At 41.6% G+C, this 27943-nt stretch overlaps 2 protein-coding genes across 3 annotated transcripts in view; both read right to left on the reverse strand.

The window, feature by feature from the left end:
* kif14 (kinesin family member 14) overlaps window positions 1–12299 on the reverse strand; it is a 47611-nt gene extending 35312 nt beyond the window's left edge. The window contains exons 1-12 of one of the 2 annotated variants that reach the window (XM_084066618.1): window positions 12246–12299; window positions 8936–9731; window positions 8380–8596; window positions 7981–8235; window positions 7403–7490; window positions 6062–6160; window positions 5011–5063; window positions 4873–4903; window positions 4360–4467; window positions 3123–3239; window positions 1840–1958; window positions 1012–1184 (exon numbers count right to left, since the gene is read on the reverse strand). In XM_084066618.1, the coding sequence (XP_083922744.1) occupies window positions 1012–1184; window positions 1840–1958; window positions 3123–3239; window positions 4360–4467; window positions 4873–4903; window positions 5011–5063; window positions 6062–6160; window positions 7403–7490; window positions 7981–8235; window positions 8380–8596; window positions 8936–9632 (1957 nt within the window). In that variant the 5' untranslated portion in view covers window positions 9633–9731; window positions 12246–12299. Of the gene's footprint in view, window positions 1–1011; window positions 1185–1839; window positions 1959–3122; window positions 3240–4359; window positions 4468–4872; window positions 4904–5010; window positions 5064–6061; window positions 6161–7402; window positions 7491–7980; window positions 8236–8379; window positions 8600–8935; window positions 9732–12245 lie in introns of both variants that reach the window. The other variant, XM_084066617.1, reaches the window with a different exon arrangement.
* A 1342-nt stretch (window positions 12300–13641) lies between these two features.
* Window positions 13642–27699, reverse strand: ddx59 (DEAD (Asp-Glu-Ala-Asp) box polypeptide 59). The gene is made up of 10 exons (XM_084066854.1): window positions 27578–27699; window positions 27348–27453; window positions 26568–26724; window positions 25381–26072; window positions 24023–24205; window positions 23626–23715; window positions 22336–22587; window positions 17415–17567; window positions 16202–16330; window positions 13642–15050 (listed from the first exon to the last, which is right to left on the reverse strand). The coding sequence occupies exons 2-10, from the start codon at window positions 27432–27434 to the stop codon at window positions 14790–14792; spliced, it is 2004 nt and encodes a 667-aa protein (XP_083922980.1). The 5' UTR covers window positions 27435–27453; window positions 27578–27699; the 3' UTR covers window positions 13642–14789.
* Window positions 27700–27943: the final 244 nt, after the last annotated feature.

Consider the following 27943-nt stretch of genomic DNA (forward strand, 5'->3'; position numbering starts at 1 on the left):
TCCACTGAGGGAGGGGGTGCTAATTAAATGATTAAAAAAATATATAAGACTGAATATTCTAGAATGAGCCTATATTATCAACATGTTCCATTTCAGCTATTTTTTCCAAGCTTTAATAATGAATTGATTAAATCATCTGAAGTGTTGAATATGAAGTATAGTGATAGTAGGTAAGAACATAGTGCGTCTGTCCACTAGACCAAAAAAATCATAAATGCCATTTATTCCCCGGGGGCTGTTAGGGGTTAAAAGGATCCCTGGCTAATAAGCCAAATACATTATAATGGCCGTCTATAACATATCTTTTACTCAAGAGGGGCAATGCCCTTCGCAAGTTGATGTCATTTGTCCATGTGTGGTCCAGCCCTATGGAATGCATGTGCAAAAAAAACAATATTGATGTGATGCTCATATTAACCGTAGGAAGTATACTCGTTTTTTATTTTCACATGCAGTCCATAAGGCTGGACCACACATTCACATGCAGTCCATAGGGCTGGACCACACATGGACAAATGACATCAACTTGCGACGGGCATTGCCCCCATTGAGTGAAAGATTTACCATTTCTAAAATAAAATATTTACAGCGTTTTTAATTTTAGTTATAGAGGACAATTATAATATAATATATTTGCATATTTGGCTTATTAGCCAGGGATCCTTTTAAGAAGTAGTCTCGCGTAATCAAACAATCAGAAGTAGGCTCTAGCAATATCTGAATTCAATGTAGGAGATAAAAATGGGTGGAAAAACAATTCAAAGATTTAACAGTGATACAATTTGTTTATATTAAGCAGTAGGAGTAGGTTTGTCAGAGTACAGTATGTTTTCACCGCTGTTCTAGCCTCTACATTGAATTTAGATGTCACCAGACGTTTTAGGCAGAGATCACAGACTGTCTGGCTATGCAAACCTAGCGGTTCAGTGTCTTGCTCAGGGACACCTTATACCGGTGAGCTGAGCTCAACACTAGAGATGTGTGTGGCCCCTGTACTGTGGCGTCTCTGACCTCGGATCAGCTTGGCGTTGGTGTCCTCGTTGACCTTGGCGAGGTTGATGATCATCCGGGCCTGCTTGGCGTAGCGCAGCGTGCTCAGGGTCTCCTCCATGTTACTGGCGGCCGGACTCAGCGTGGCGATCATGGTGGTCTTGGAGTTTCCTCCCAGGCTCTCCTTCAGCAACCTGCCACCAGGGACAAACGGCTCAAAGAATTGGTCAAGGAGTCAAGACTAGATATGCCGGTCAATCGTCTAGGACAGAAGATATCTGGCATTTTTTTGAAAGTTGGATTGACCAATGCCTGCACTCAAGAGGCAGACTAAAAATGTAACTATTCATACTTATTTTTTAAAATAGTTAGGCTTACTTAATAAGTAGCATGCAGATCTACTACAAACGGAAAATGCACCATTTTCCAAATATTTTTCTGAGTGAACACCACATTAGTGTTAAAAAGATGCTGCCGAGTGCTACTGTGTGCACAAGTTTACAAATTTTAGCTCTCAGAAACAAGGAGATGAAGTACCCAAAATCTTTATTCATATTACTAAATGTTTTGTTTGAACATTTTGTTGATCCTTTCCCTCGTCTTCTCAGGCAAGTGCCTCTGAGACCTTAGTGTCAACCCCTGCACACTCCATGTTCGTTCCAACAGCTTGACTATTTTCAAGGGGGTAGAGTGGCAATATTTCAACTCCAAAATGTTGGGAAAAGTGCAACTATAGTATCATAAAATGCCCCTTCAAGTATTGAATATGTTGCAATAACATACATTAAAATCTACAGGAGTTTCTAGTCATTTTGCATAATGTAATAATGAATGAGTAGAATATCTCACCATGTGAGGACAGAGTCTCTGTATGGGATGAAGCACTTCTTCTTGGTCAGGGCCTGTTCAGACAGGGCGTAGATCACCTTCCCCAGGGTCAGCAGAGACTTGTTGATGCTGGCACCTTCCTGTAGCCAACATAGTAGAGCTTAGGACTGGGCAATTAACTGAATTCTTTATTTTTGGTGAGTTTTGGACACTGAGTTTTGGACACTGACCAATCCTGCACCGTGATTGGCCAATAGTCTACAACGCAGTCTACAACCCTAACCCTTCCACAGTCAATGCAAATCTATACTTTTGCAAAGTCAGCCAATCACATTACAGCTAGTGTCATCACCACTAGCTGTAATGTGATTGGCTGACTTTGCAAATTCAGGACTGTGATTGGCTAGCGAAACACATGACACATGTGCAGCCCTATGAATAGCAGTATGGACTTAAGTCATTTATCCTTTTTTAAGTGAGTCATATTGTGATGACCACACACACACACTTCACACTGGGTGTGATTTTTTTTATATATATATATATATATATATATATATATATATATATATATATATATATATATATATATAAAAATATATATATATATATATATATATATATATATATATATATATATATATATATATATATATATATATAACAAATAATCAATTTTTTTTTTATGTCTTTATTAAAAATAGATAATAATGTTATAATCAACGGATTCAACTAGTCTGTATAATACAGGGCTTAATAGTTAGTCAATGGTGGCATGTGAAAATAGATGATCTACAAGTTCACAACTGCTGTGAGCTTGTAGATCGGCTATTTTTTACCATTTTTTTTATAGTCGGTCACTAATCAAGGCAAAAGTGTGATACTGATTTGAAGACATATCGCCCAGCCCTAGCAGAGCTTATTGTCCTTAACAGCTCCCCAGAGTTAGCAGAATCCAACTCTCAGATCTCCTCTGTCTGTCCTAGGTTTCCTGTCTCATCTAAATAAAGCATCAAATGCCAAACATATCATCTTTCGGGGAGGAAAAAAATAACATAATTTTTTTAATTAAACTTCTGGAAATACTTCTGATCTCAAAATGTCTTCATATTAATATCAGCACCATACTAAAATGTATAATATAGTGTTGTACAGTGTAGATTAGCATAGGAAGGACAGCAGGTAATACAGGTTAGCATTAGGTCTAGATAGATGAGATTCTTTCAACTTTGCCGTCGCACCACAAGTTCATGTGTAAAAGAGTGGGTTGAAATGTTGTACAGTAGAAGTGTGTATAATGTTACCTTGAGGCGGTCTCCACTGGTCTGTGCAGTGTTACAACGTTCACTGCCTGCTAGATCCACCAGGTTGATCCTACTGGTGACCCTGTGCTCATGCTCTTCTCCCGCTACAAACTCCGTCTGCGTACACACACAATAATGATAAGAAAAATAAAATCTTGTGACTGAATGTTTGTATGACAAAGTCCTAATTTGTGAAACAGAGTGAAAGGAGCCCCCCCACACACACACACACGCCGATTCCTGAACAAAACAATCTGTAAAATTATGCTTTAGTATTATCGTCCCTGCTGTTATACTGCCAACCAGGTGAAGAAATCGCAGATTGAGGCTTTAACCTTTGCTTTTATAAAAAATATCAAAGACCATTAGAATTTTATGGAAGATGCTGCTGAACATTTGCTAGGTTGACCACTTCAAAAGGTCCAATCTTAAAATAATAACCGAAAATAGCCCATCTACAAGCCAGGCGCATTGAGAACTTGTAGATAAGCTATTTTTGCTGTGCAACATGCTTCCATAGAAGACGTGCTGGCTTCTATGGAATCCAAATGACTGAAATCAGTTGTGGCGACTGAGAACTTTAAGCCATGCGCACGCACAAAATGGAATCCCATGACCAAGTCAGTTATGCTGATTAATGGTCAAATAAAGCAAAGTACTCATCCTTAATGGGTCAGGAGGAAACCCTAGCAAAACACACACGAAATGCATGTGACTGTAACAAGAAACTGATGATGAGCTTTTCAGCCTAGTCCTAACACCGTTGATGGGTTAGTTTTCTTATGTGTGAGTCATTTGTTAACCACTTTCAACCCAAACTTGGGCATCTTCTGCAAGAGTTTTCAAACCACCCCCAGGAAATCCTCACGTCACGATGCAACGGAAATAGGGTGATGAACATCATTCATCACTGTAATGCACTTTAGCGAGTTGTTTGACCATGAAGTTCAGATACATTTAACAGACCTTTGGTATTAGTAGAAGAATATATGCAATATTATAACTTATATTATAATCAGTGTGACTGATGGTAGAATGTTACTTTTTTATTTTACCACTAAAGTGGATCCGTCAAAATATTTCACAACATGTCCCATCTTAAACACGTCCCATCTGCTATTTTAGAAAAATTCTGCCTATATTGACATTCCCAATTATAGGGCCAGCAGGTAAAAAGTGGATAGACACTGGTAAAAAGGTGGCAAAGGTTTCAAAACCTGAACAGTAGAGCGTGTACCTTGGTCTGGGTCATCACCAGGGTGAAGACAGAGTGAGATCTGGAACTCTTGTCGTTCATGCCTGTAGCAGCGGTGGCCCTCTGCTTGTTTCCCAGCTCCAGCCAACCCTGAGATAAGGACAGGTGTTACAATGTGTCTGGCCTGAACAAATCACTAGAGACTTAAGGTGGCAACACTTAAAAAGGTCAGGTGGTCTATAACGCATTATAGTCGCATTTATAATGTACTAATATAAGGCTTCATAACACTAGTTATAATTTGTTAGGCATGATTATAAAAATGTATAACAAGGTATATGAAGTATTATAAGTAATTTATTATAAGTGCTGGTCATAATGCATTATAAGCTCAGCGGAACAGCACATTTATAACTACCATACATACATAGTCATGTTGCGTTCACACTGGCAGATACAGGTTACCATGCATCTTTTGTATCTGCCAGTGTGAACGTAGCATTTGACCTGGCCAAAAAAAGCACACGCTGTCAATTAACAGCAGGTTCAACGTACCTGAATGTCGCTGTAGGAGCTCACCACATGACTGTTGAGGAACAAGAAACAAGTAAGCAAAGTAAGCATTTCTGCAGATGACCACAGAAAAGGTTCTTAAAAGGGAAATTCTGAAGATGCATATGAATGGTTTCTTACGCAGACAGTTCAGCCACATAGGGTCCATGGATGGGATGTTCCCTCACCCTCAACTAGAAGACAAAAATCAAAGAGGTTTTAAGATATTGTTATGAAAATAAGCATGCATTTAATGCTTATTTTCTTCCGTCAGTTTTAAAGGTTGTTACACACCGGGGCGATTTTTTCGTGCGAATAATGCGGGTTTTTTTAAAACCTTATAAAGTCAATGGCTCCGTACGTGGAGCGAAAAAGCGAAAAAGCGAAGCGAAAAAGCGTCTTTTAATTATTCGGAACGAGTCCGAATTTTGCGTATATTCGCTATTTTCGCCGGTGTCGCCCGGTGTGTAAGGACCTTTAATCTTTGACACTTTCTTGCGGATGTCAAGTCATTACTGATGGTTAATGTCCAATCATTGAAAAAAAAAAAATACAATATAAACTACATTGGTGGAATTATGAGTTCTTCTCACAGAGCCTGTGTTTAGGTTTCTCTCTGATGTATATTTTCAGTAAATTATATCACTGCTGACCGCAGAACCAACACCAGGGAAGTTGACCAATCAAATACTGTTTGGGCTGCAGTGAAGGAAGTCACATTACTAACTCACAAACTCTACTGTAGTTCTACCAGCAGGTCACTGGGTGGCAGTAGTAAACCAGGCTGCTACAGCAATACAGAGAACATTGGTAAGTGTTGTGACTAAAGCCTGATTTATACGATGTCACTTGCCGAAAAGTCAGTTGTCAAGCTTGTAGATCTACTATTTTCAGCGAGTGATGGTGTGTATAAATAAGCATAATGAATGGAAATAAATTAGAATATTGTGAGTCTTTAATGAACTAGGAGGGAAATTGTACGGTTCTGTCCACTTGTGTTTGTGACCCCCCCCCCCCCCCCTAAAAAAAAACTCCTCCCCCTGCTTTTTTTTCCCCCCACCAGAACGATCAAATCATGGTCATCAGCCAATGTTGCTACCTGGTAGAGTTGAAAAGGAAACGTAACTGACCAGTCATAACCAAAAGGTATCAACATGTGGCTGGTGAATAGGTGATGTTCTAAAACACTTACAGGCATCCTCTTCTGGCTGTGCTCATCCCTGGCCACCAGCAGGTCATGGATCTTCTCGTTGTAGGCCTCAAAATAACTCATCTCCAGGTGGCATGTCACCTGGAAGGAACAAACACAAACAAGCTCTTTGAAAGATACTGGGTGAAAAGAAAAACACATTGTCCTAAAACAAATTTCCCGATCTAATACTGCAAGTCTCATTTTAATACCCAAAACATTTTAACCAATCTATACTGCATGGTAGAGTATGTTTACACAATCTTACTAGCAAATCTGCTGTGGTTGGGGGTGGTCTTCCTATTCTTAGAGAAATTAGACCCTGATGTCTGGCAGGACATCTACTGGTTGACAAGTCAAATTGCCTGAAGCTCCCAAGCACATAATTGCCTCTGGCTAAGCAGGGATTATGTCTTGGTAGACTGGATATACATTTGTGTCCGGAAAGCTCAGTCAGTAGAGCTCTCGCCTTTGAACCACAAGGTCATGGGTTTGAATCCCGGGCATCGCTAACTCAGCGTATGAGTAGCACGGCTTCGGTGCGGCAAGTACTAGGAGTTGATGGTAGGTCTGGCGCTCCACCTCAGCAAGCCATCTCCCAGAGGTCTAGCACATTGTAACGGTGACAAACTCCCGCGTTATCGGCAGATACCGACAATAAGCCTCTCCCGACCTACTTATGGGTTCGAATCCAAGATAGATGTAAAGATGGAGGTTTAGAGAGAAAACTTAATTGGACTATCAATTTGGACATTCGGGAGCTAAAACCAACCAACCAAGTTTCTTCCAGTTAAAACAGTTTTGTTGTTTTTGGATGGCCAAGAGCTGTGTAAGGTTAAGAACCACTGGAATCATAGTGCTAATGTTTTTGCCCCCCCCCCCACACACATCTGACATCCTTGACAGCCTCCACCGTCATGTCCCCTCCCACTCCCTCAAGTCCGGTGATGCCAACCACCTGGTGGTTTCCGAGACCAAGCACCGAACCTGGGGAGATAATAGGGACTTTAAGCTTTCTGTTTTTCAGTACGGCGACGCCAGGCGGAGTGCGGCTGCTATGACGCAATCGCCGTAGCAGTCAAAATCGTTAAGCAAGCAGCCGTCGGCGACGGGTTCCCACCCCTTTTTGGTTTCCATGGTGACGCGTCTATGCAGCTCACCTATTTTTGACGTTGTAGACACTACGTGGAACGGTAGCTTCTGGCGTAGTAAAATAGGCTGCGGCGACGGCAGGTTTATCTATCGAGCGCTGATCATTTCCGGTTACCGTAGTCCTCTGCCGTAGCAGTCCATTGCTTAAACTCCCTAATATCATCATTATGATTGTGCAAAATGTCCTGGTACCTCAGGGTTTTGTATGGCAGACTGTCTGGAGAAGAGCTCTTCACAGAACCTGGGGATGACACCTGCCTGCTCTCCGAAGCCCATCATACTGCAGCAGAGAAACGGTAACAAAGATGACGCGTTATCAATGAACAGTGTCCTTCCAAAATATGATGCTCATTGTTCACAACGGAAAAAGGTGACCGTAGGAGAAAGTATACTTGATAAGGAAAATGTTATCATTAATTGACCACCTGGATAACAAGTTATTTAATCATAAGTGAATCATGCATTTACACAGAATTGTGTATTGTAATCTCTGGTGTTTCTTTCAGTCATATCTGAATAAATGATTTTATCTAATTTTGATCAAAATGGGCAGATTAGAGTCAGGTGCCACTGATTTCTTCTCTCGCTTTTAAAAAAACCCAAAAGGTCAAGGTCAATAGTCACAGTGCAAGGTTGTTTAGGCCTATGCAGTACATACATGGCACATGATGCAGGCATGTTACCTGTCAGAATGTCTAGTTAAACTAATACATCCATTGCCTGGAATGCAGTTTCCCGTCTTTAAAGTGAGTGAGTGTGCAGGTACGTACGTGTAGGACTTGCCGGATCCGGTTTGCCCGTAGGCAAACAGGCAGGTGTTGAACCCCTCAAAGGCTCTCTCCAGCAGGGGCCTGGCCAGAGTCTCATATACCATCTGTTGGCTGGCAAACCTAGAGTCACTCTCATCCACAGAGCAGAAGGAGAAGTCGTACGTAAAGGAGTGACTCTGTTTGGAGACGGGGTGCTGGATGACCGTCTCCTGGTTGTTCATGAAGACAACCTGCACAGCCTTCTCTTTCTTCTCCCTAAAATGTACAAACAAACACAATTTGCCATGTATCCAGTATACAAGCTGCATAATATTATGTAATTATGGTGAATCCTAACTTTAGCAAAATTATACAACCTAAACGGAATAAACTCAAATAATTGAGGTAAACATTACAAACCTGGTACTGAACGGACGGAGGCGCACTGCTACAGTCACTGCACTGTTCTCCTGCACCAGGGGCTCGACACTGATAGGTGTCGGCACTGAGGCTGGGGCAGCAGGCAGTGAGGCTGGGGCAGCCGGCAGTGAGGCTGGGGCAGCCGGCAGTGAGGCTGGGGCAGCCGCTGAAGCTCTAGCGGCTGATGAGGTGGCAGGGTGGCATGCCTTTTGCATACCTGCTGAGTGCAGACAGACAGTAGTGGTGGGAAGTAACAAAGTACATTTACTGAAGTACATTTTTAGGTGCTTTTACTTGTCAATTTTTCATTACTTTATACTTGTAGTCCACTAAAAGATTTGCAAACTTTAGTTACTCGTTACTGTAGCTTTAGATTCTTAATACAAAATATACATTAACCACTTATTTTATACATTACTATTTTCAGACCATCACAATGTGTCATTTTTTAAAGATTGGGTACTCGGTACTTTACTCAAGTACCATTTTGAATACAGGTCTTTTACATTGCAAATTTTACTTAAAAAGAAATCGGAGTACTTCTTCCACCACTGACCTGCAGAGATCTTCGTCCTTGGTGTTGGAGTGGGCTTGGCATCTTCTGCAGGTTGCGTCCGCATCATCTTCGGTCCCTCCGAGCTTGCAGACTTGACTGCCACCACCTTTGGGACTTCCTTCCTCGACAGCTTCTCAAACATGTCCTTCTTTGCAGAGATCTTTTCAAACGAGGTCTTCCTGTTGGGCGTTACGAAGACTTTGTCCTCGTTTGCAGGGACCGCAAGGGACCTACTACTGGTCGAAGAGGGTGTCCTGCTCTCTGGCACATCCACACCTTTCCCTGGCATGTTTACTGGAGCAGTGAACTGATGCGCTTTCCCCCTGGAGGTCGATGAGTCTCTCAAACTAGTGGAGCGGAACAAACATTTGGACCGTTGAGGGTCAGTGGTACCATTGACCCGCCGCTGTCCCTGTGCACCCTTACTGGTACCACTTCCTACGGTTCTATCGACCGACCCGGTTCTGCGCTGTAAAGTCAGCCTTTTCTCAGGTGCCGGGGTGGTGGTGGTGTTTTGGATGGTGGAGGTGGTGGTGTTTTCGCTCATGGTTTTGTCAACTCCAGTTTTTCTCTTTTGCAGCGTCAGTCGACCACGGGTTTGGGTGGCACTGCCGCTACTCTGCTGTCCACCGCTCTTTGATGGGGCTGGGATATCATAGGCCGTAGGCTTCCTCGCTGGCGTCAAAAACAATGACATGGCTGGCTGCTGAACAGTATTTAACTAAAGAGAAGATTCTCAGTCAGAGAAGAGAATATACAGAGACTCAAGGGCTGAGAAGAAGAGTTCAAGATTTCCCTGCAAACATTAAAGACAATTGCAGTTTAGACATTTAGCAGATGCACTCATCAACAGACAAGATCAGAGTAAGTGTTTGAGTTTGGAAGCACTCGTTTTCAAACAACGCAACGTCCTGCTGCATTATGTGCAATTTCGAACAACAGGTGGTGGTAAGCAGGACCGTTGAGTGATTTCCAATGAGTGCTTCCAAACTTGAACACAAAATAATCACCTGCACAGAATTTATTGACAGAAAGTAGCTCATAACATGTCTATGGGGATTTGTATGAAACAAAGACTTGACAGACAAAGAGGAGATATAAGCTTTCCATACAGCTGCAATATTGGTGAGCTTAACGTCACTTATAATACAGTATTTATTCAAGTACTGTGCTTAAGTACAATTGTGAGGTATTTCCAATGTAACACTTAAATACTCTACTACATCAGAGGAAAATATTGTACTTTTACTCTACTACAAATTTGAAAACTTTAGTTACCAGTTACTTTGTAGATTTACTAAACATACAACCACCTACACACTTCACCTATTTGAAAATAGCTGATCTACAAGCTCACAAAGAGTCGCGCGTCGTGAGCTTGTAGATCTGCCAGTTTAAAAAAAAATAAACTTGAGGCACATTCTGCATAAGTACTACATATGAGTACTTAAGTATATTTTGATGCCAATACTTTTGCACTTTTACTCAAGAAAATTCTGAATACCAGACTTTTACTTGTAACAGTATTTCTACATTGTGGTGTTGATACTTTTCCTAAAGTAAAATTTGAGTATTCTTCCAGCACTGTATAGCATCAGCGATGCTTGCTGCTAGTCCATACTAGCCCCTACGGAACCTCTCCCTCCGCTGTATAACTCCGAGATGAAGTTCCTCGTTTGTTTCTGCCGTTTGCGGTAGACATTGTCGCACATTTTCCACTTTGTTTCTTACCCCTTTCTGCACATCGTATCCAAAAAGTAAAGCATTTCCGCCACTCTCTCAGATGTTTTAAGTTTTAGCTGGCAATAAAATCTATCCAACGAGTTTTAGAAAGTATTTAATTTGCCTCGGTTTTCATCCGGTTACATGTTTTTAAGACATTGCGCAAGAGTTGTGCCCGTAGAGATAACATTACTGATTCTACTGGTCAAATGTTGAATTGCATCTTCTAATGCAAAATATTATGGAACCGGATGAAGACCGAGGCAAATTAAATACTTATTTCAACTCATTGGATAGATTTTATTGCCAGCTAAAACTTAAAACATCTGAGAGAGTGGCGGAAATGCTTTACTTTTTGGATACGATGTGCAGAAAGGGGTAAGAAACATATAAAGTGGAAAATGTGCGACAATGTCTACAGCAAACGGCTGAAACAAACGAGGAACCTCATCTCGGAGCTATACAGCGGAGGCGGAGCTAGTCCATTACTAGGGTGGTTAATAGTTAGGACTCGACTCCTAACGCTATGGACCAGTCTGAGCTATGTCTTAATCAACAAACGACAGACTAAATAGTCACATAAAGAGTGCAAAGCAAGGGGAATAAAGTACTAGAAAGTAACAAGGATGCCATCCTGGTAAACGTCAAGCCTGGCTGTATCTGATGCTTGGATGTTTGGATAGCAGCTATCCAAACAAACATTCTTAGCATTTGTTGTGGACCAGCACAAAGCAGTTGGCCATCTAAAAAATAACGTCAACAAGTAAACCAACATACTAGTATCTATCCGATTCGAATACCTACCGTTACTTAACATTATGTTACTGCTTTAAAAACTGTTACCATCATATTAACACAACACAACTCTTGTCGGTTGTCCATTATTATCATAATCACCCTGCAATGATAAGGCCTGCCTCCCACAACGAACGGAACTAGCCATGGAGCACACGACGGTCCGTCATGGATGAATTTCAACCTGGTGTTTGCACGATCTCCCTTTTTAGCCCGCACATCTACATATACGTTCATATTTCAAATATAAAGTGCTTACCCCATGGCCACGGATGTTACAATTATGTTCGGGCCCTCAAAAGTACCCATTTATTCCGTATTGTTCAATAAAAAGCATTTTAATCCTATTGGTGGCCATTTTCTCATAGCTTACAGTGTATAAGAGTGCAGTACACGATAGGGTTGCGTAGTTGAAAGCATATGGAGAAAATGGCCACAGATCGGATTAAAATGCTTTTTATTTAACAATACGGAACATACGGGTACTTCTGAGGGCCCGAACATAATTGTAACATCCATGGCCACGAGGTAAGCACTTTATATTTTAAATCTGAACGTTTATGTAGATGTACGGGCCAAAAAGGGAGAAAGTGTAAACACCAGGCTGAAGTTCATCCATGACTGTCATAATATATGACTCATGTTTCAGGGCTAGGACGTTTAGTTTCAAACAAACACGGCAACTATAACTGCAACTCCGCTCAGTAACAAAACACACGTTAAACGGGACTTACATTTATTTCCCATTAAAAGCAAAGCCGTCAAACACCAGATGAAAACTATTTCTGTTTACCTTTCTTTCGTTGAGCTTGTTTTCTCTGGTCTTCAAGTTGATCTCTCTTCCGCGTCAATTCAAACAAACAGAAAATGTTGTCACGTGATCAGAAAAATCAGAGACTACGTCCCATTGGTTAGATTCTGCTTCTGTTTATGGCGGATCCAGAGGGCGGATCTAAACCAGTGTTGCCAAATGTTGTGAGAGAAATAAACAACCTGGTCTAGGAAAACAAGCCCAAAGGAGCACTTTAAACATTATGAATCGGCTATTTGCAAATAGCGATCTACACGCTCACAAAGCGTCGTGATGTGACGTGTTGTGAGCTTGTTGGGCTGCCATTTAACAAAAAACTCTTGCAATAAGATGTGGAATATTTGGATTTTTTTTTAAGATTCTAACAACACAAATGCTCCCCTGGGCACAAAACATTTTCAACATATTTGAGAACCAATGGTTTAAATAATAATATTTTTTTTGGAAGCAAGCCTAAAATAAGCAAGTAGGCCTACACTTTAGAAACAACACAAAGAACCCGCAACTACCAATTTTTACAAGCAAAAAAATAAGCCCAAAGTCGCTTATAATAAGCCGACATGGCAACACTTATCTAATCAGCTAATTCTCAGATATATTTATGTCATGTGTAGATTTGCAGGTATATATGACAGCCAGTAGGTGGCAGCACTCTCAGGGTTTTCTTGTAAAATAATCAACCATAGGTACTCAACTCAAATAATTATGTACAGGGGTCTTCAATTGGGGGTCCACGACCCCTAGGGTGTCCTCAGAGTTACAGAGGGGCCACCAAAAATAATACCAAAAACACGGCACGTAAACATTGAATACCACACTTTTACTTGTAACAGAGTATTACTACATTGTGGTATTGATACTTTTACTTAAAGGACGACTTCACCCATTTTCAACATATCTTCATATAATTGGTCCTCACTAATGCTCATTATAATATTATATTATACTATATCTTCATATAAATGGTCCTCACTAATGCTCATTATAATATCATATTATATGCTGTAAAACAAGTCTATGAAGCTATCTCATCTATGAAAAAGTTTTTTTTTCTATTTTTTTTTATACGATATGTAATGGGGGGTCCATGTTTCATCTCTCTCTCAGCTAAGGGGTCCTTGGGCTGAAAAACATTGAAGACCCCTGATTTAAAACATCATTACAACAGATAGAGAACGTAGAAACCATGACTCCCATTAGTTAGCATTCAATCAGAGTATTGGCACAGCAGAATACATGAACCCAATTCAACCATTTTTATCAAATCTCTCACATACTTTCATCATGGCTTTAGTTTGGTCATCTGTGTGTTGATAGGAAAGCACTTTGGGCCAACTGCTGTTATATATAAATGTACTATACATATAAATATAGTTGACTTCACAAGAAATGTCATATTTGTACAATTTATTAATAAAAAACAAATCAAACACAAATTAAACATTTACATAATCTTTAACATTTTCATGCCAAGGATCCTTAAAGTAGGATTTTTTGGGGGACCCCCATAGAAGAACATTTGTCAATATTTGACCAATGTTCAACCTCATTCTAAAGTAGACAATCTTCAAGCTCACGACGCATTGTGAGCTTGTAGATCTGCTATTTTTGAATAGCCAAAAAATTTAAACAGGCTTAAGTTTAACAACTTGAACACTAACTTCCCTATTCTGTGGGGAACATCTCACCCAAAATACCAAATCTATAAACTGCCAACATGTGATATTGAAGACATTATCTCTCGCTATTTTTGCAAAGAGATTTGGTGTAGAGGAGAAAAAAAGAGCGGACCAAGTACAGAGCCGACCCCAATCAACGAAGTACTAATTTACAAAGTATAGAGGGGTTTAGGTTTTCCGGGGATACCCAGGGGTCCTTGAGGGGCAAAGGACCCCTGGGTTCACAGCAAAATGTGTTAATACAGCATCACAATCATTTTAACCACTTTATCCATGTATACGCTATGAAAAAGATCTACAATCTCGAGCTTGTACATCTGCTATTTTTGAATAGCCAACGTGGAAGAAATTCTTCTACTCAGCCCTTGAGTTACTGTATGACTGAGGATTTTCTTCTGCGTTTAATAGTATTTTAGCAGCCATGTCATTATTTTGGTTACCAGTGCGGAAGCATCCCTACCCGTGTTCGACTGACGCTGCAAAAGAGAAAAACTGGAGCTGACAAAACGATGACCGAAAATCCCCCAAAACACCACCACCACCACCCCGGCACCTGAGAAAAGTCTGACTTTACAGCGCAGAACCGGGTCGGGCATGGGCATGGCAACCTTTGATGGCAACAACTTCTATGACTGCTGCCAGAGAGCATCAGACAGCTTAAAAAAGCAAGAGGGACGAGCAAAAATGACACGACCATTTTGTTAAAATAAATCTTCTCTTCTGGGGGTCCCGGGCACAAAACTATTTTCTGATGAGGGTACGTGGCCAAAAACATAAATTTGGGGGTCCTTGACATGAAAAAGTTTGAGAACCACTGACATAATGAACATAACAGTCAACATGAGGGTTATTTCTTGCGGCGGTCGTGTTTCCTGATGATGTCTATGAGGTTGTTCTGGGTGACCAAGGGGTCGTCGGCCCGCGGTTTGGACTTCTGTTTCTCCCTCCTCTGCTGCTCGTGGAGGTGGGGCGAGTTGAGGAGCTGCGGGGGCAAGATGGAGCCCGTAGGCTTCACTCTATTCACTACATCCAGGAACAGACGCTTGTTGTTGCTGTTGAGGAAGGTGATGGCCGTACCCCTATGGCCCAGACGACCTGCTCTCCCCATCTGGAAGCAAGAGGAGAAAGGGGGCACAACAGGTTAGTAGAGCAGTGGTTCTCATTTTTTTTTATTTCAAGGTCCCCCTTAACTCTCAGAGTTACACACCTGTAAAGGTTAATTTGGGAAACCCCTCAAGGAACCCAGAGGGTCCTTGGACCCGACTTTGAGAACCACTGTCGCAGAGCAATCAGCTAAAAGCTCAACATTAAAGCCCTATACCTGTATACTTAATTAATTATACTACATACTATATAATGTAATATAATTACTATATATAATTATATTACAAATGACATTAATATCCAATTGATATTTTTGAGCATTTGGGCATTTCTTTAAATATATTTGTTTGAAAACGTTCACATACATGCCCAAAATAGGGATGCCAGGTTGAAAGTGGTGAATCTAGAAAATAATAGGACCCCATAGTATATTGCATTGTTATGGTGTACAGCCGTGGGTATGTTCATAATAGTCATGGGATGCAACTTACAGTAGGTCATGTATGCGTGGGTGTGTGTGCATGTACCCTCCCAGGCTCCCAACCCTAAGCCAAAAGAAAGAGGGCTCTCCTGAAAGCCATGGTGTAATTTGAACACTGGCATTGCAACTCAATATTGGTCAATATACAGTATGTCCCTGTGGCAATGTCAACATACAGTATGCTCCATGCTAATTGTACTTGGTCACTGAAGAGATTCTAATATATATATATATATATATATATATGTTTTAGTTTTTACAACACTGCTGCTGACTTGTCAAAACAAAAGTTAATATTGCATAGTGGTTCCCAAACAGTGTGTCCACTGAACAAGAGTCCAGGTATGCATTGTGATTATGTGACAACCACACATTAATATTGCAGTATACAACTATTCAAAAAAGTTATTCATTATTTTTCAGTTTACTAAAAGTAAAAGTAAAGTACTTAGTGTACACACTCATTTCCCCTACATAGAGGCAAATTCTATACCCTAAACATAAAACGTTTTATTTGGCATTAGTAAATACAAATAAACCTTTACAGAGTGATAACACATGTTCTAGCCTGGATAGAAATACAGGTGTGCCTTGAGATTTTGACTTTCCCTTTGGTGTGCCGCCTTGGGATCAAAAAGGTTGATGCCAGTCTATAGAGGTACAGTAGAACCTACCTGGTGAACGTATTCATCCATACTGGAAGGCATGTCAAAGTTGACCACCAGTTTAACATTGACCAGGTCCAGTCCTCTGCCCAGCACCCCTGTGCTGACCACCACCTCAAAGTCCCCCTCTAGAAGACCCTGAGCACAACAAGAAACCAAATGTTCAGACCACTAAACGGTTTGTAGAAATTAACAATGACATTTCTACATTGTACAAAGCTGCCATGTGCATCTTTTGCATTGGCGGTGCACCCATACTCTTCGTGCAAAAATACATACAAAGTACTTAAAGGGGAAATCCACCCATTTTCAATATTTAACTATGTCATTAATATAGCATAAAGGAGTTGTGTGGAAATAAGAAAAAAGTTCCCCCCTTTCTGTGTTGCCTTGAACTGGAGGATTGATTGTGGGTTTAACATTGCAAATTACAACATGATTTTAACTTTTTACTTTCGGTTTTAAAACGCTCTCAAACTTCGTTTTTGAGGCACGGAATTTACTTTTAAGATATCGTTTGGATAGAATTTAGTTGTTTAACTTCATATATGTGGTCAATTTATCATGAAAGAGCCTATTTAAAAATAAAAATTCAGAGAACCGGCAGGGGCAGGCAGTGACACGCATTGTATCTGAATAAAGCAACCTATTTTCGGCATGGCCCGTTTAGAAGTCCCCCTGCGTCACCCCCTGGTGGTCGGGGAAACGAATTGATATACACAACATCTGCCAGACTGGTGAGTTCTAGCTCATTGGACAAAACATGGCCCTCACAACAAAGGTCAAATTCCTACAGGAATCATCTATGCAAAAAAATATTATTTTTTTTGCCTTGTATGCCTTGAAAGTACAGTACTGTGTAAGGTGCTTGAGATTAAATCATTTATCATGAGGCATTCTAGGTTTGCTTAATTATTCTAAAGACATTTGTGGGAGAGAGAAAACTACACAAGTTGTATTAAACACTGTTGAAATGTTCTTTAAACACTTAAGCCCTATATACAGTATGTCATTGTAAGACAAAGAAAGAAATAGCCCATGTACAGTACAAGCTCGCTCACAATGGATTTTTTTGAAAATCTACCGAAAATTGGGATGCCAAGGTTAATGTGGTTAAGCCTTAAAAAACGATCTAATGGTAGCCTGGCTGTACTGGAGCCATGTTCCTGTCCTGGCTGTCTCGTTGTTTTACTGTCCGTGTCATGGCTGCCGGTGGCCTCACCCTGAGGATGCGGTTACGTTCCCACTGACTCTTGTCAGAGTGGATGGCCACGACGTTGAGCTCCATCACCTTGGTGACAGCCTCGCACAGCAAGTCTGCCCCCAGCTTACAGTCCACAAACACCACCACCGGAGGCTGGTACAACTTCCTGTCCTGAAAGGTCAGAAGGCGAAAAACACACGTCTGAAGCCACATTCTCACCCAGGTATTCATGTGAGTGTGTGGTTAGCACACACACTTTATGATGAGCCATTGAGGCATCACAGGGAATTCTTTAAAGCAGTGGTTCTCAACCTTTTTTTCCCTAGATGATAATTTAAGGACTTTTAAGACATTTTTAATACCAAACAATATATTAATAAATAAGAAAAAGAAAAGCATTGGTCAACAAACTATACTAAAAAAACTGGTCAAACATTGGCCAAATTGTCAAATAATATAAGAAAGAGGCAAAAAATGTGAAAATAGACGATCTACAAGGTGACTTGTGAGCTTGTAGATCTGCTATTTTCACAATATTTGTGGAACCGAGTCAAACAAAATGCCTCAACTCCTACAATTCCAAGTGCTTGTCAGGGTGGGGGGTCCCCATTTCAAATATGATTATTTTGGGGGGTTGTGGCCTGAAAAGGTTGAGAACCACTGCTTTAACCCATTTAGACCTGTTGTAACCTAAACCTTTCAATCCGGGAGCAACCTCTGTGTCTCATTAGTTGTTTCTATACATATAGCGACAAAACTTTGTAATATTTTTTTTTTGTAAGAATTTGAACGTTTTCAGAAAACTTAGGTTAAGATGGTGTTTTTAGACCTCAGGTCTAAATGGGTGAAAGGACCATACCAGTGGTCAGGAATGTTCAGACCATTGACTCTGACTGACGGTATACTTGACTTATACCGCCAATCATTTTCCACAGCATATTGTGGTTTGTTAGATTTTGGAGCAAGCCACTGCATGCATTGAATTTATTTCAGTACAGTATTAAACTTGCACATTGCTTGACACAGATGATATACAGTAATACAATTAACTTGACTTATTGAATATATTATATATATTATATATATCTTATGTCAGTTATTATGTTAGTGCTGCGTTTCGATCCTTTTTAAAGCGTGTAATGATCTGAAAAGTCAAATATAGCCCCAGGTGAAAAGATTGATTTCCAAATTAAATGAACTCCATGACTTTTCTAACCACACAATGAATTTTAGCCAACAGTGACCCAATTATTCAATTATGCTTAGTAACATTTGAATGACTATGGAGACATTTTAAACAAACACAAACGCCCCAAAAAGGCCTTTAATTAAAAGATGGTCTACAATATGTTCACTATATATATTAACGACGCAATGGTCCTTCAACATTTCTCTACACTGACCTGGTTGAGACGAGAGGTCTGCATGTTTTGTCTATGATTCAGAATCAGACTTGCACCCTGGCCTATTAAATACAAAATGAAAAAATGTGGCATCAGTTTCGATGGGGGGGAAACATTTAGTCGCTTGTCATCATGCCAGTGACCAATTTCATAACCTTTGGTCCGAATGAGAGCTTAGAATGTGAAACTCTCCATATACCCATGTCTCCTCCATGTGGTACAACGGCTCTAGTTACTCACACATATGATCTAATGCCATTTATCCACTGGGTGTATGAAAGCAGGCCCTTCCTGTATAAATGGTACGAGCCGTTGCTGGATTTCCTGGACAGAGGCCATGGCTCAGGGCCCACCCATTTCCTCTGGACAAGGGTGGTAAGGGGGGGTGGGGGTTTAGGGCTGCAGTAACGGCTGTCTAAATATGGCCCAGTAGAGACTGGTGTTCGGCGCGTCAGGAATTCCCTCCACTCACAGCCTGTTTATTAAATTCCAGGCCCAGTTGCAATGGATGTTGAGGCTCAGCGAGTAGCCAGCTCAGTTTGAAATTCAAATCTAAATTAACGGCCAGCTTTCTTTATGGAACATTGATCCCATGTTGTCAAAACCAGAATGAGACATCTACCATTTGAAAGCTAGATAGATTCTGCCAACAACAGAATCTGTCAGCACCACTGCCCTAAACATGTAATGTTGTTAGTAGGACAAAACACAGAAGCACCCGGGAGGAAGTGGACTAAGAAAGGGGAGGAGCCAAACCGAGTTCCTGTCTCAACACAAAAAAGGAGTAAAAAACAAATATGTGTTTCTTTTTACAGAATGGGTTCCCATTGTTTGAAAGCAAACTGACATCTACTCCCACACAATGATGGATAACACACAATTTGAACTAATCTTGGAGTTTTGTCAAGGATAATTGCCAATTACGGTCTGTGGCTGACAAAATACTACTTTTACACAATGGACCGCAATAGTAGTCTACTGAGTCTCACGCTAAGCTTGTGACTGGTGTTAATAGTTTAATTCCCGGCTGGTAAAATCTACACAGGAGAAGTCTTTGAGAGCTTCTACCAGCAAGGTGCCTAGAGCACAGCATTCCGGTAACACTGCACAGTGGCCAACAGCAGAAGACTAAAGCCAAATTCCAATACCGAAAATCTCGGCCACTCGCTCACTCCCACTCGGTCACTCCGACTTCGAACCGGAAGTAGTCGCGGTCCAATTGTTCATGTGCTTCTTGGAGGAGGCGAGTGGAGTCGAGTGGAGTCGGCGAGGAGGCTCTCCACTTCCGCATTGAGCGAGTGTACATCAAGTGTATGCTCGACCACTCTCAACAGCTCCTCCGCGGCAGACTTCCGCATCACGTGTACACTTTTTTTTGTTTTTTTCCCCTTCTCCCGTGACGTATACATGGTCCTCCTCCTCCACATGTGCCGAAAACACCGGCCGCACCCCCCCCCCCTCGCCGCCGCCGCTCACTCGTTGCGCATCTCACACACACACACACACACACACACACACACACACACACACACACACACACACACACACACACACACACACAGTGTAAAGTAACTGAAAAGACCGCAACAAGCCACTGGCTTTATTGCGTTGTTGAATGATATAAAGCATAATACAATTATACATTGTAATATTGTGCACACTTTCTGTCTCAAAAGCTGTTTCTATTCGTGCATGCCTCAATGCAGTACACGGACAACTATAAATGACTGAGACAAAGATTATGTTAACATTTTTAACTTCTGGGACGAAGAAAAAGAAAAGAAAACGGGAGGTGCGCGAACAGCGCGATGGAGAAGAAGGACCCGCCGATATTTAATATTGTTTGTTGGTGAAACAATCATGACTGATACACATGAAAGAAGACCCTTCACAGCTAAATAGAGAATTTTACATTTTAAGAATCGGTTCAGAATTGAATGAGTACGACTATAGTTAAATGTGAACCGGTTTCTGCTATAAATATGCATCCACCGTTCTGCGCGCCCCTTGGCTGCGACGTTTCCTTTTTGCCACGCATCTACACTTCATGGAGTACATTTTTGTACTGGGGTTCTGGGGACTGTACGAGCAATAAGAGGGACAGGTCAGGATTAAATCAATAAATGTAAGTTTGCTCATCCTGGCGCTCACTATTTCAGGAATAAATGGCTTTGCACAATAATGTAACTATAAAGAGAACGATGTGGCCATCCATCCACATTGATGAATTGTCTATTCTTATATTCTGTATTATTCTATACCTGCATATTATTCTATGCATAGTATATTTTCATCCACGCCTCTGCTGCTCTGGTCCAACTGTGTGAGACGTCATAAGTGATCGCGGAATTTGCCGTCTCTTTGAAATGACGCGCTGAGTGTAGTCCGATCCTTTGAGGGCAACCGCTCGACCACTCGTCCTCTCAAATAATCCTCGGCTCCTCGCAGGGGCGGGGCTTAGGCGCGAGTGGAGGAAGCGAGGAGAGTGAGCGAGTGACCGAGTTTTGGGGAATGGAATTCAGCTTAAGGTTGTATCAGGCAGTTTCTTGATTATAATTAGACCCATTTGAACCTGTGCGGGAAATTACGATTTCACCTTCACCCAGCTGATTGCTGCCCAAGTGATCATACTTGAGCGCACGGGGGAGCCGTTAGAGGTTAAGTGTCTTGCTCAGGGTAGAAGCCAGGGTTAAGCAAATAAAAATGGGATTGGTATTTAAGACAGTCAAAGGGGCAGTGCACTCAACACCCTCAAACCTGACTAACTACTCCTCCAAAGTGAGTGACACCCACACAGCCACAATACTAGAGGGAGTGACAACAATCTGGTACAACCCAAATATAGAACCACTATGGGAAAATTCTCATTCTACTACTCCGCCACCAAAATGTGGAAATGCCCTGACCCCATCCCTTCAAAACTGTCCTGAAAAATCACCTATTAGGAGACCACAAGGGGAGAAAAATGCATTTTCCCATAGAAAGGAGGTGTCAATCACTGCCACCATTTTTCCTTTTTCTCCTTTGTACATTTAGCGTTCTGTATTTGTTGACGACATGTATTATTGTTATGCTATGTTGATCAATTGAATACATAGCATCACAATGGAAGCAAGACCCAAGGACTGTCTTGGGTTATCTTTAGCCTTAATGTCTGATTGTACCACATGCTGTTTACATTTTTGACTAAAAGTATTCAATCAATCAATCAACGGACACCTCGACACATTGCTGGGGCCGGGCATTGAACCTGGGACCTTCTGTTTTCCAAGCGGCCTCTCTCTACCCATTCAGCTATGGCCGCCCATATAGATATCCTCAACTAAAAGCATGTGAAATAGTGTTGTTGGAAAGGTGTATAAATTATTTTTTTGTTTGTTTTTGGCACAGTTACATAACCGTGATGAAAGCATGCCAGTGGGGGGGCGGAATGATGTAATGTAGGTATTCAAAGACGGGTCGGGGTGGTAAAGCTCTAATGATCTGGTCTGTGTCCAAGTATGTACTAGAGTAGCATAACATAATGTGGAACATACATTCAGGATCTCAAACAGCTTCTTCTTCTTGGAGGGTTCTTCCACCCAGAGCAGGATCTGCCTGACGTTGGCACAGGGCTGGTTCTTCTCCCCGATGGTAATGCCCACAGCGTCACGGGTCAGGCGGGCAGCCAGCTGCTCCGTGCCCTTCGGTATGGTGGCCGAGGTCAGCAGAGTCTGGTGTTCCTCAGGGACATGTTCTAGGACCTCCAGAACTTGCTGCTGGAATCCCATTTTCAGCATTGTGTCTGCCTGCGGAACACAACACACAAAAGTTTGTTTTTGACAAGCCCCAAATAGGGACGCCTGCTTGAAAGAGGTTAACTTGATGCATGATGCAATATACAGATTTCATTAGTCATATATGTATTTATTTCATACTGAAGGTACCACTGGGGGGTTGCACTACATTTCGTTATACAATGTGAAATGACAATATAGGCATTCTATTCTACTGAAAGTGTTAATCATTGGTTGAATGCTTAGCTGTCAATGTCGAGTAATATTAAACAGCATTTATTTTATTGTTTGCAATCTTTGTTTTATGCTATAATGTACCAATTTGGTTAGTGCAAGTCAATACAATTATATTCATAAGGTCATACATTAGGGCTGTGACAATTATGAAATTTCACTTGACGATTAATTGTTCCACATATATTGATTTAATTGTGTTTTTGTCGTTAACATATGAACAAAAAATCTATTTCTCAATATGTTATTAGCATGGCATTATGATGCTAGGTTTGACTTTTACCTGGTATCCTTGTTACTTTGTAGCACTTAATTGTTTTCTTTGCACTCTGTTAACTTAACCATTTAAGTTACCCTGTCGTTTGTTGACTAGGCCTCATGCCAAACACGCTGATCTTGCACTTTGTGTGTCGCTCTGTAGCATCTGGTACTACACTGCCTAATTGTAAAAATGTATTATAACCAGCACCATGACTAAATATAAAAACCAGGAACCCTGAACGATTCAGGGGCCCCAGAGCTGAATAAGGTATCTGGAAGAGGCCAGATACCAGGGCTAAAATACTCATACTTGGTATCGGTCAAGATAACTGATGGCAAGAACCCCTGCCCACACACACACATCTGTTTCTTTTCTGGGACCCCAGGTGTTATGGGGCTCAGGATATCTAGCCACGCCTCTACAGCGAGCCAGTCATCACTGCATCATAAATGCCACTCTGTCCCTGCATCACCCCGTTTTATTTTATTTTTGCAATAATCACCAGCTGGCTGTATAATGTGTATATTATCACTTAATTAACATAATGTCCATACCTCATCAACCACCAGCACCTTGACTCCACCCAGCTGCACCGCCCCCTGCTTCAGCACCTCAAGTAGCCGCCCAGGCGTTGCTATGACAACCTGGAGGGGAGAGACATCAAAAGGTTAACCTGATGATGATGACAAAAAGGACTGTACACTCAAATCATTGTCAACCGGTGTCTTGATGGTACGGTTTAGGCTGCTACATTTGCACTTACAATTACTCATCATTTGAAAACAAAATAATTCTATTGCACTTTTTCCATCTTACATTAGCAACCGTGCATCCTAAATTAAATTAAATGGCTAAATATTGCCAATTGTGAGTATGGAGCCAGGATTACACACACATAATTCTGCAGTCATAATCAATAGGGGACCAAAAGGACAGAATGAGAGACTGTACGTTGATGGTGCGTTTGAGCCGGTGAAGTTGAGGGGGCAGGGGCATGCCTCCCACCAGCAGGGCTGTCCTCATGTTGGGCAAGCCCACCACCAGCTCCTTGGCCTGCCTTTCTATCTGGATGGCCAGCTCCCTGGTGGGGGTCAGAATCAGCGCCACAGGGCGCCCCGCTATGGCTACTGGACTCTGTATGGAGAACAGAGAGAAGCAGAGCTGGAATTAATGTTGAGTCGACTGTTGAGAATTAGATGAGAATTTCTACTGTATATATAAATTCTGCATAGATAAACATTATAAACGCATGTGCTCTGGTCTTACCAGGAGTGATACAAATAACTAACATATGATAAAACAATAAGAAAAACAACACTAGTGTGCCTAATCGACACTTTAAGATTGTTTAAGATGTGAATGTTATTGTTTACGATTAAATATTGTATGAGATAAAGTACAAAGAATACAAAGCAAGACTGTAAGTATCCATCAGCCAATTTATGTTACAAACTTGAACTTCACAAGCAAAGTAAATCACAACACATCGCAAGTTTTAAAAGTTTCATTTTAATTTAAAGTTCATTTCTCAATAGCTGAGAAAGACAGTAAGTCGTTTGTTGAAATTTGAGGTTTCACAGATTACAAAAGCTAAAAATAGACCTCTGCTTATGAATTAATCATTGTTGTTGTTCCATGGGGGGGACAGCTACAGCTAGACTAGAGGATAAAATTGGACTGTTTTCCACCAACTTTACTTTCTCCACAAATTGTGCGAGGTCTCAAGAGAGAATACTGCTTTAAGAACAAACACGATTAAAGTGCTGGGGTTCAAGCCCATCTCTAGGCATTTATATTTTTAAGAAATGTTTTCTTAGTATTATTCTGAACTTCACATCCCCAAGGATGAGTGCATTATTTTATTTTATTTTCTCCAACCAGCACCAATACACCAGACTGATGATCGTCATGGACAAACACTACTTCAAATGAAGACATGAAACAAACCTTCTTATTTACTATTCAAAGTGGCAGCTGAATTTTAATAAGACATTATTTTATCAGACAGGCAGACAATATTTTTGGAATAGCAACATTTGAGACAAATGAATGAATAGAACTCTTCTCCTCTGCTGTTAAGGTGGCCTTAGTGACCAAGAGCACTGTGACCAAGAATGGTTCCCATGTGTTGATTTATAAGATAAGATATTGATAAGACAGACCTTCATTGATCCTCATGGGGTTATTCAGGACAGGTGTTATGTAACTGTATGAAAGCGAGGCAAAAGGGCATTACTATAATAAACACCTGCTGCTCTGGTTTAAGGTGTAAGAGAACCGTACATGTCTGTAACAATAATATACTGTACCTCCAGTGCCCTCACCACCACCGGCAGCAGAAACGCCACGGTCTTCCCCGACCCCGTCTCGGCGCTGCCGATCACATCCCGGCCCGACAGACCCACCGGCACCATCTGCATCTGGACGGGCGTCGGAGCCTCGTAGCCTGCCTTCTTCAGGTTGGCGGCCAGAGTGTCCGGGAAGCCGCAGTGCTGAAACTCAACGATGGGTCTGCTCACGTCTGCGCCCTGGGTGGAGATGCCCAGTTCCTGCTTTACTCGCTGCACCTGGTCCTCCGTCAGCCCTGAGATGAAGGGGTCTTCTCTGTAGGAGTAGACGCCTGTTTGAAGGTTGTCCGAGGAGGAGGAGCCGCCGGGGTCGACGGCAGGTTCTGCAGGTAGAGCAGTCCTGTCATGTTCCGTTTTGTGTTTGCGGTCAAACGCGTCCGCCCCGGTCCCCATCCCCATCTGGGCCAGGTGCTTGGCCTTGCATTCCAGACTGCACACGTCGTTGTCGGTGCTGTCACAGATGTACTCCCCGTAGCGGCCGCACATCACGCACGCCGGCTCCCCGGGCTGGGGCCACCTCTGGCTCTTCCTGAACGACTTGACCGGTTCCTCCTCCTCCTCTTCATCATCTTCATCCTCCTCACTGTCATCTGAAGAAGACCCCCTTTCACCGTCCTTCTCACATGGTGCGCTCTCTTTCACACATGGTGTATCTGTAACCAGTAGTGGAAAGTAACTCAGTACATGTACTTAAGTACAAATTTGAGGAACTTTACTGGAGTATTTTCAACTTTCAGCACTTTTACTTCTACTCCACTACATCTCAAGAGGCAAATATTGTACTTTTACTCCACTACAATTATTTGAAAACTTTAGTTACTAGTTACTTTGTAGATTTAGATTATTATTACAAAACATACACTAAAAACTTCATACTTCGGCTATTTGAAAAAGGCCTATCTACAAGCTCACAAAGTGTCGCTTTGCGACACGTTGTGAGCTTGTAGATCGGCTATTTTCAAAAGAGTTTTATGCATTTTGAACTCTTGTGAAGTGGGACATTCTGCATAATGATGAACTGTTTTACTTACATTTTTATGTCAATACTTTGGTACTTTTACTCAAGTAAATTAGTAGTGGGCCTACAGTATTTCTAAATGGTGGTATTGATACTTTTACTTAAGTAAATGTAAATGTGAATAGCCTACTTTGTCCACCACTGTCCGTAACTGGTGGTGGGGCTGTTTGTTCTGTTGTCAGGTGAACATCTGTGCGGTCTTCCTCGCGGTCCAGATTTTCCTCCTGGTCCAGAGGGGCCGCAGTGGAGCTTTGGACGGGGGTCTCCCTCTCTCCTGGAGGACCCACCTTTTGATTGATTGATTGATTGAATACTTTATTAGACAGAAATGCTCAGTACGGGTACAGGCATACACTTGAGCTAAAAGCATAGGCGGATTAGGAAGAAACGGGCCCCTGGGCCGAGACATGCAAAAGGCCCCCCCGCCCCCTTCCGTGGGTGCACGCGCGCGCACCCACCCCCGCGCGCGCGAAATTTTTGCGGTTAAATCTCGGTTAATAATGGAAATTAATAGGGTTTTTTTCGGTTAAAAACGTCTGTGCACGGCGGCAGATAGGCTAATATAATGCATGTTTTACCTATAACTTAAATACAAAGAAATTGTTCGGTTATATTGCGGTTAATAAGGGAAATTATTAGGTTTTTTTATGTTAAAATTGTAAAAAAAATATGTGAACATTTTTTTTTATAAAAAAAAAAAAAAGGCTCAAGCTCAGGGGCCCCCCTAGCTCAGGGGCCCCTGGGCCTGGGCCCAGTCGGCCCGTTGGGTAATCCTCCTCTGGCTAAAAGGATAACGCAAAAAGGTCCTGTGGACTCGTTTCCATTGTGGTCCGACCGTATTCAATTCATCAACATAGCATAAAGGTATAAAGAAAAAAGGGGGGAGGATGAAAGCAGTGAATGCCATTACCTTGATCTTCTTTACAGTAGGACGTTGTCCAGGGACCCGATCGGCACTGGCAGGTCTCTTTACTTTCAGGGCTCTCGGCATAAACATGATGTTTTGGACTTGTATTCTGTTAGCACAGACAGAGATCAATGGCAGTGTGTTGTTATTATTATTACATTTCAACATTAAGCTACTATTTTAGATGCTTAGAACAAAGTTCACGGCTGTCAAATGTTTCAATGTAAACTTACCGGATAGTTTCTGGAATGCCGTGCACGAACAATCAACGCAACAATTTAACATACGACATAATTATATTCAACTTCTCTCTTCTACTTTTCCTTCCATAATCCATACGTTCATTAAAAACAAACAAGCACCGGTCTGGCGCACGTTGATGACGTAGTGCTTCAATTGATGCTGATGGGTATTGTAGTTCGTATGATAAGCCTGTCTGACTGGCTGCCTCGTTTGTTGTTGTCTTTTTCCTCGCAGATGAGTAAAGGCTGGGAACGAGGCTAGGGTCTGGTGCCGGGTTTTTTTTGGTTTAGTTTTTTTGTTTTTACACAAAGAAAAATACAAAAACTAGCTTCATATCATGGCAGAATAAAACAATA

Source organism: Gymnoscopelus microlampas (genome assembly GCF_963454915.1).
Source record: "Gymnoscopelus microlampas genome assembly, chromosome: 9".
NCBI lineage: Eukaryota > Metazoa > Chordata > Actinopteri > Myctophiformes > Myctophidae > Gymnoscopelus > Gymnoscopelus microlampas.

Coding starts and splice junctions, on each gene's coding strand:
- ddx59 (XM_084066854.1), bottom strand. CDS start 27,434: ATGTTTATGCCGAGAGCCCTGAAAGTAAAGAGACCTGCCAGTGCCGAT. Junction 22,588..23,625: donor AGGTGCTGGTGGTTGATGAG/GTATGGACATTA, acceptor TGTGTTCCGCAG/GCAGACACAATGCTGAAAAT. Junction 16,331..17,414: donor AACGTAACCGCATCCTCAGG/GTGAGGCCACCG, acceptor TGTTGTGCTCAG/GGTCTTCTAGAGGGGGACTT.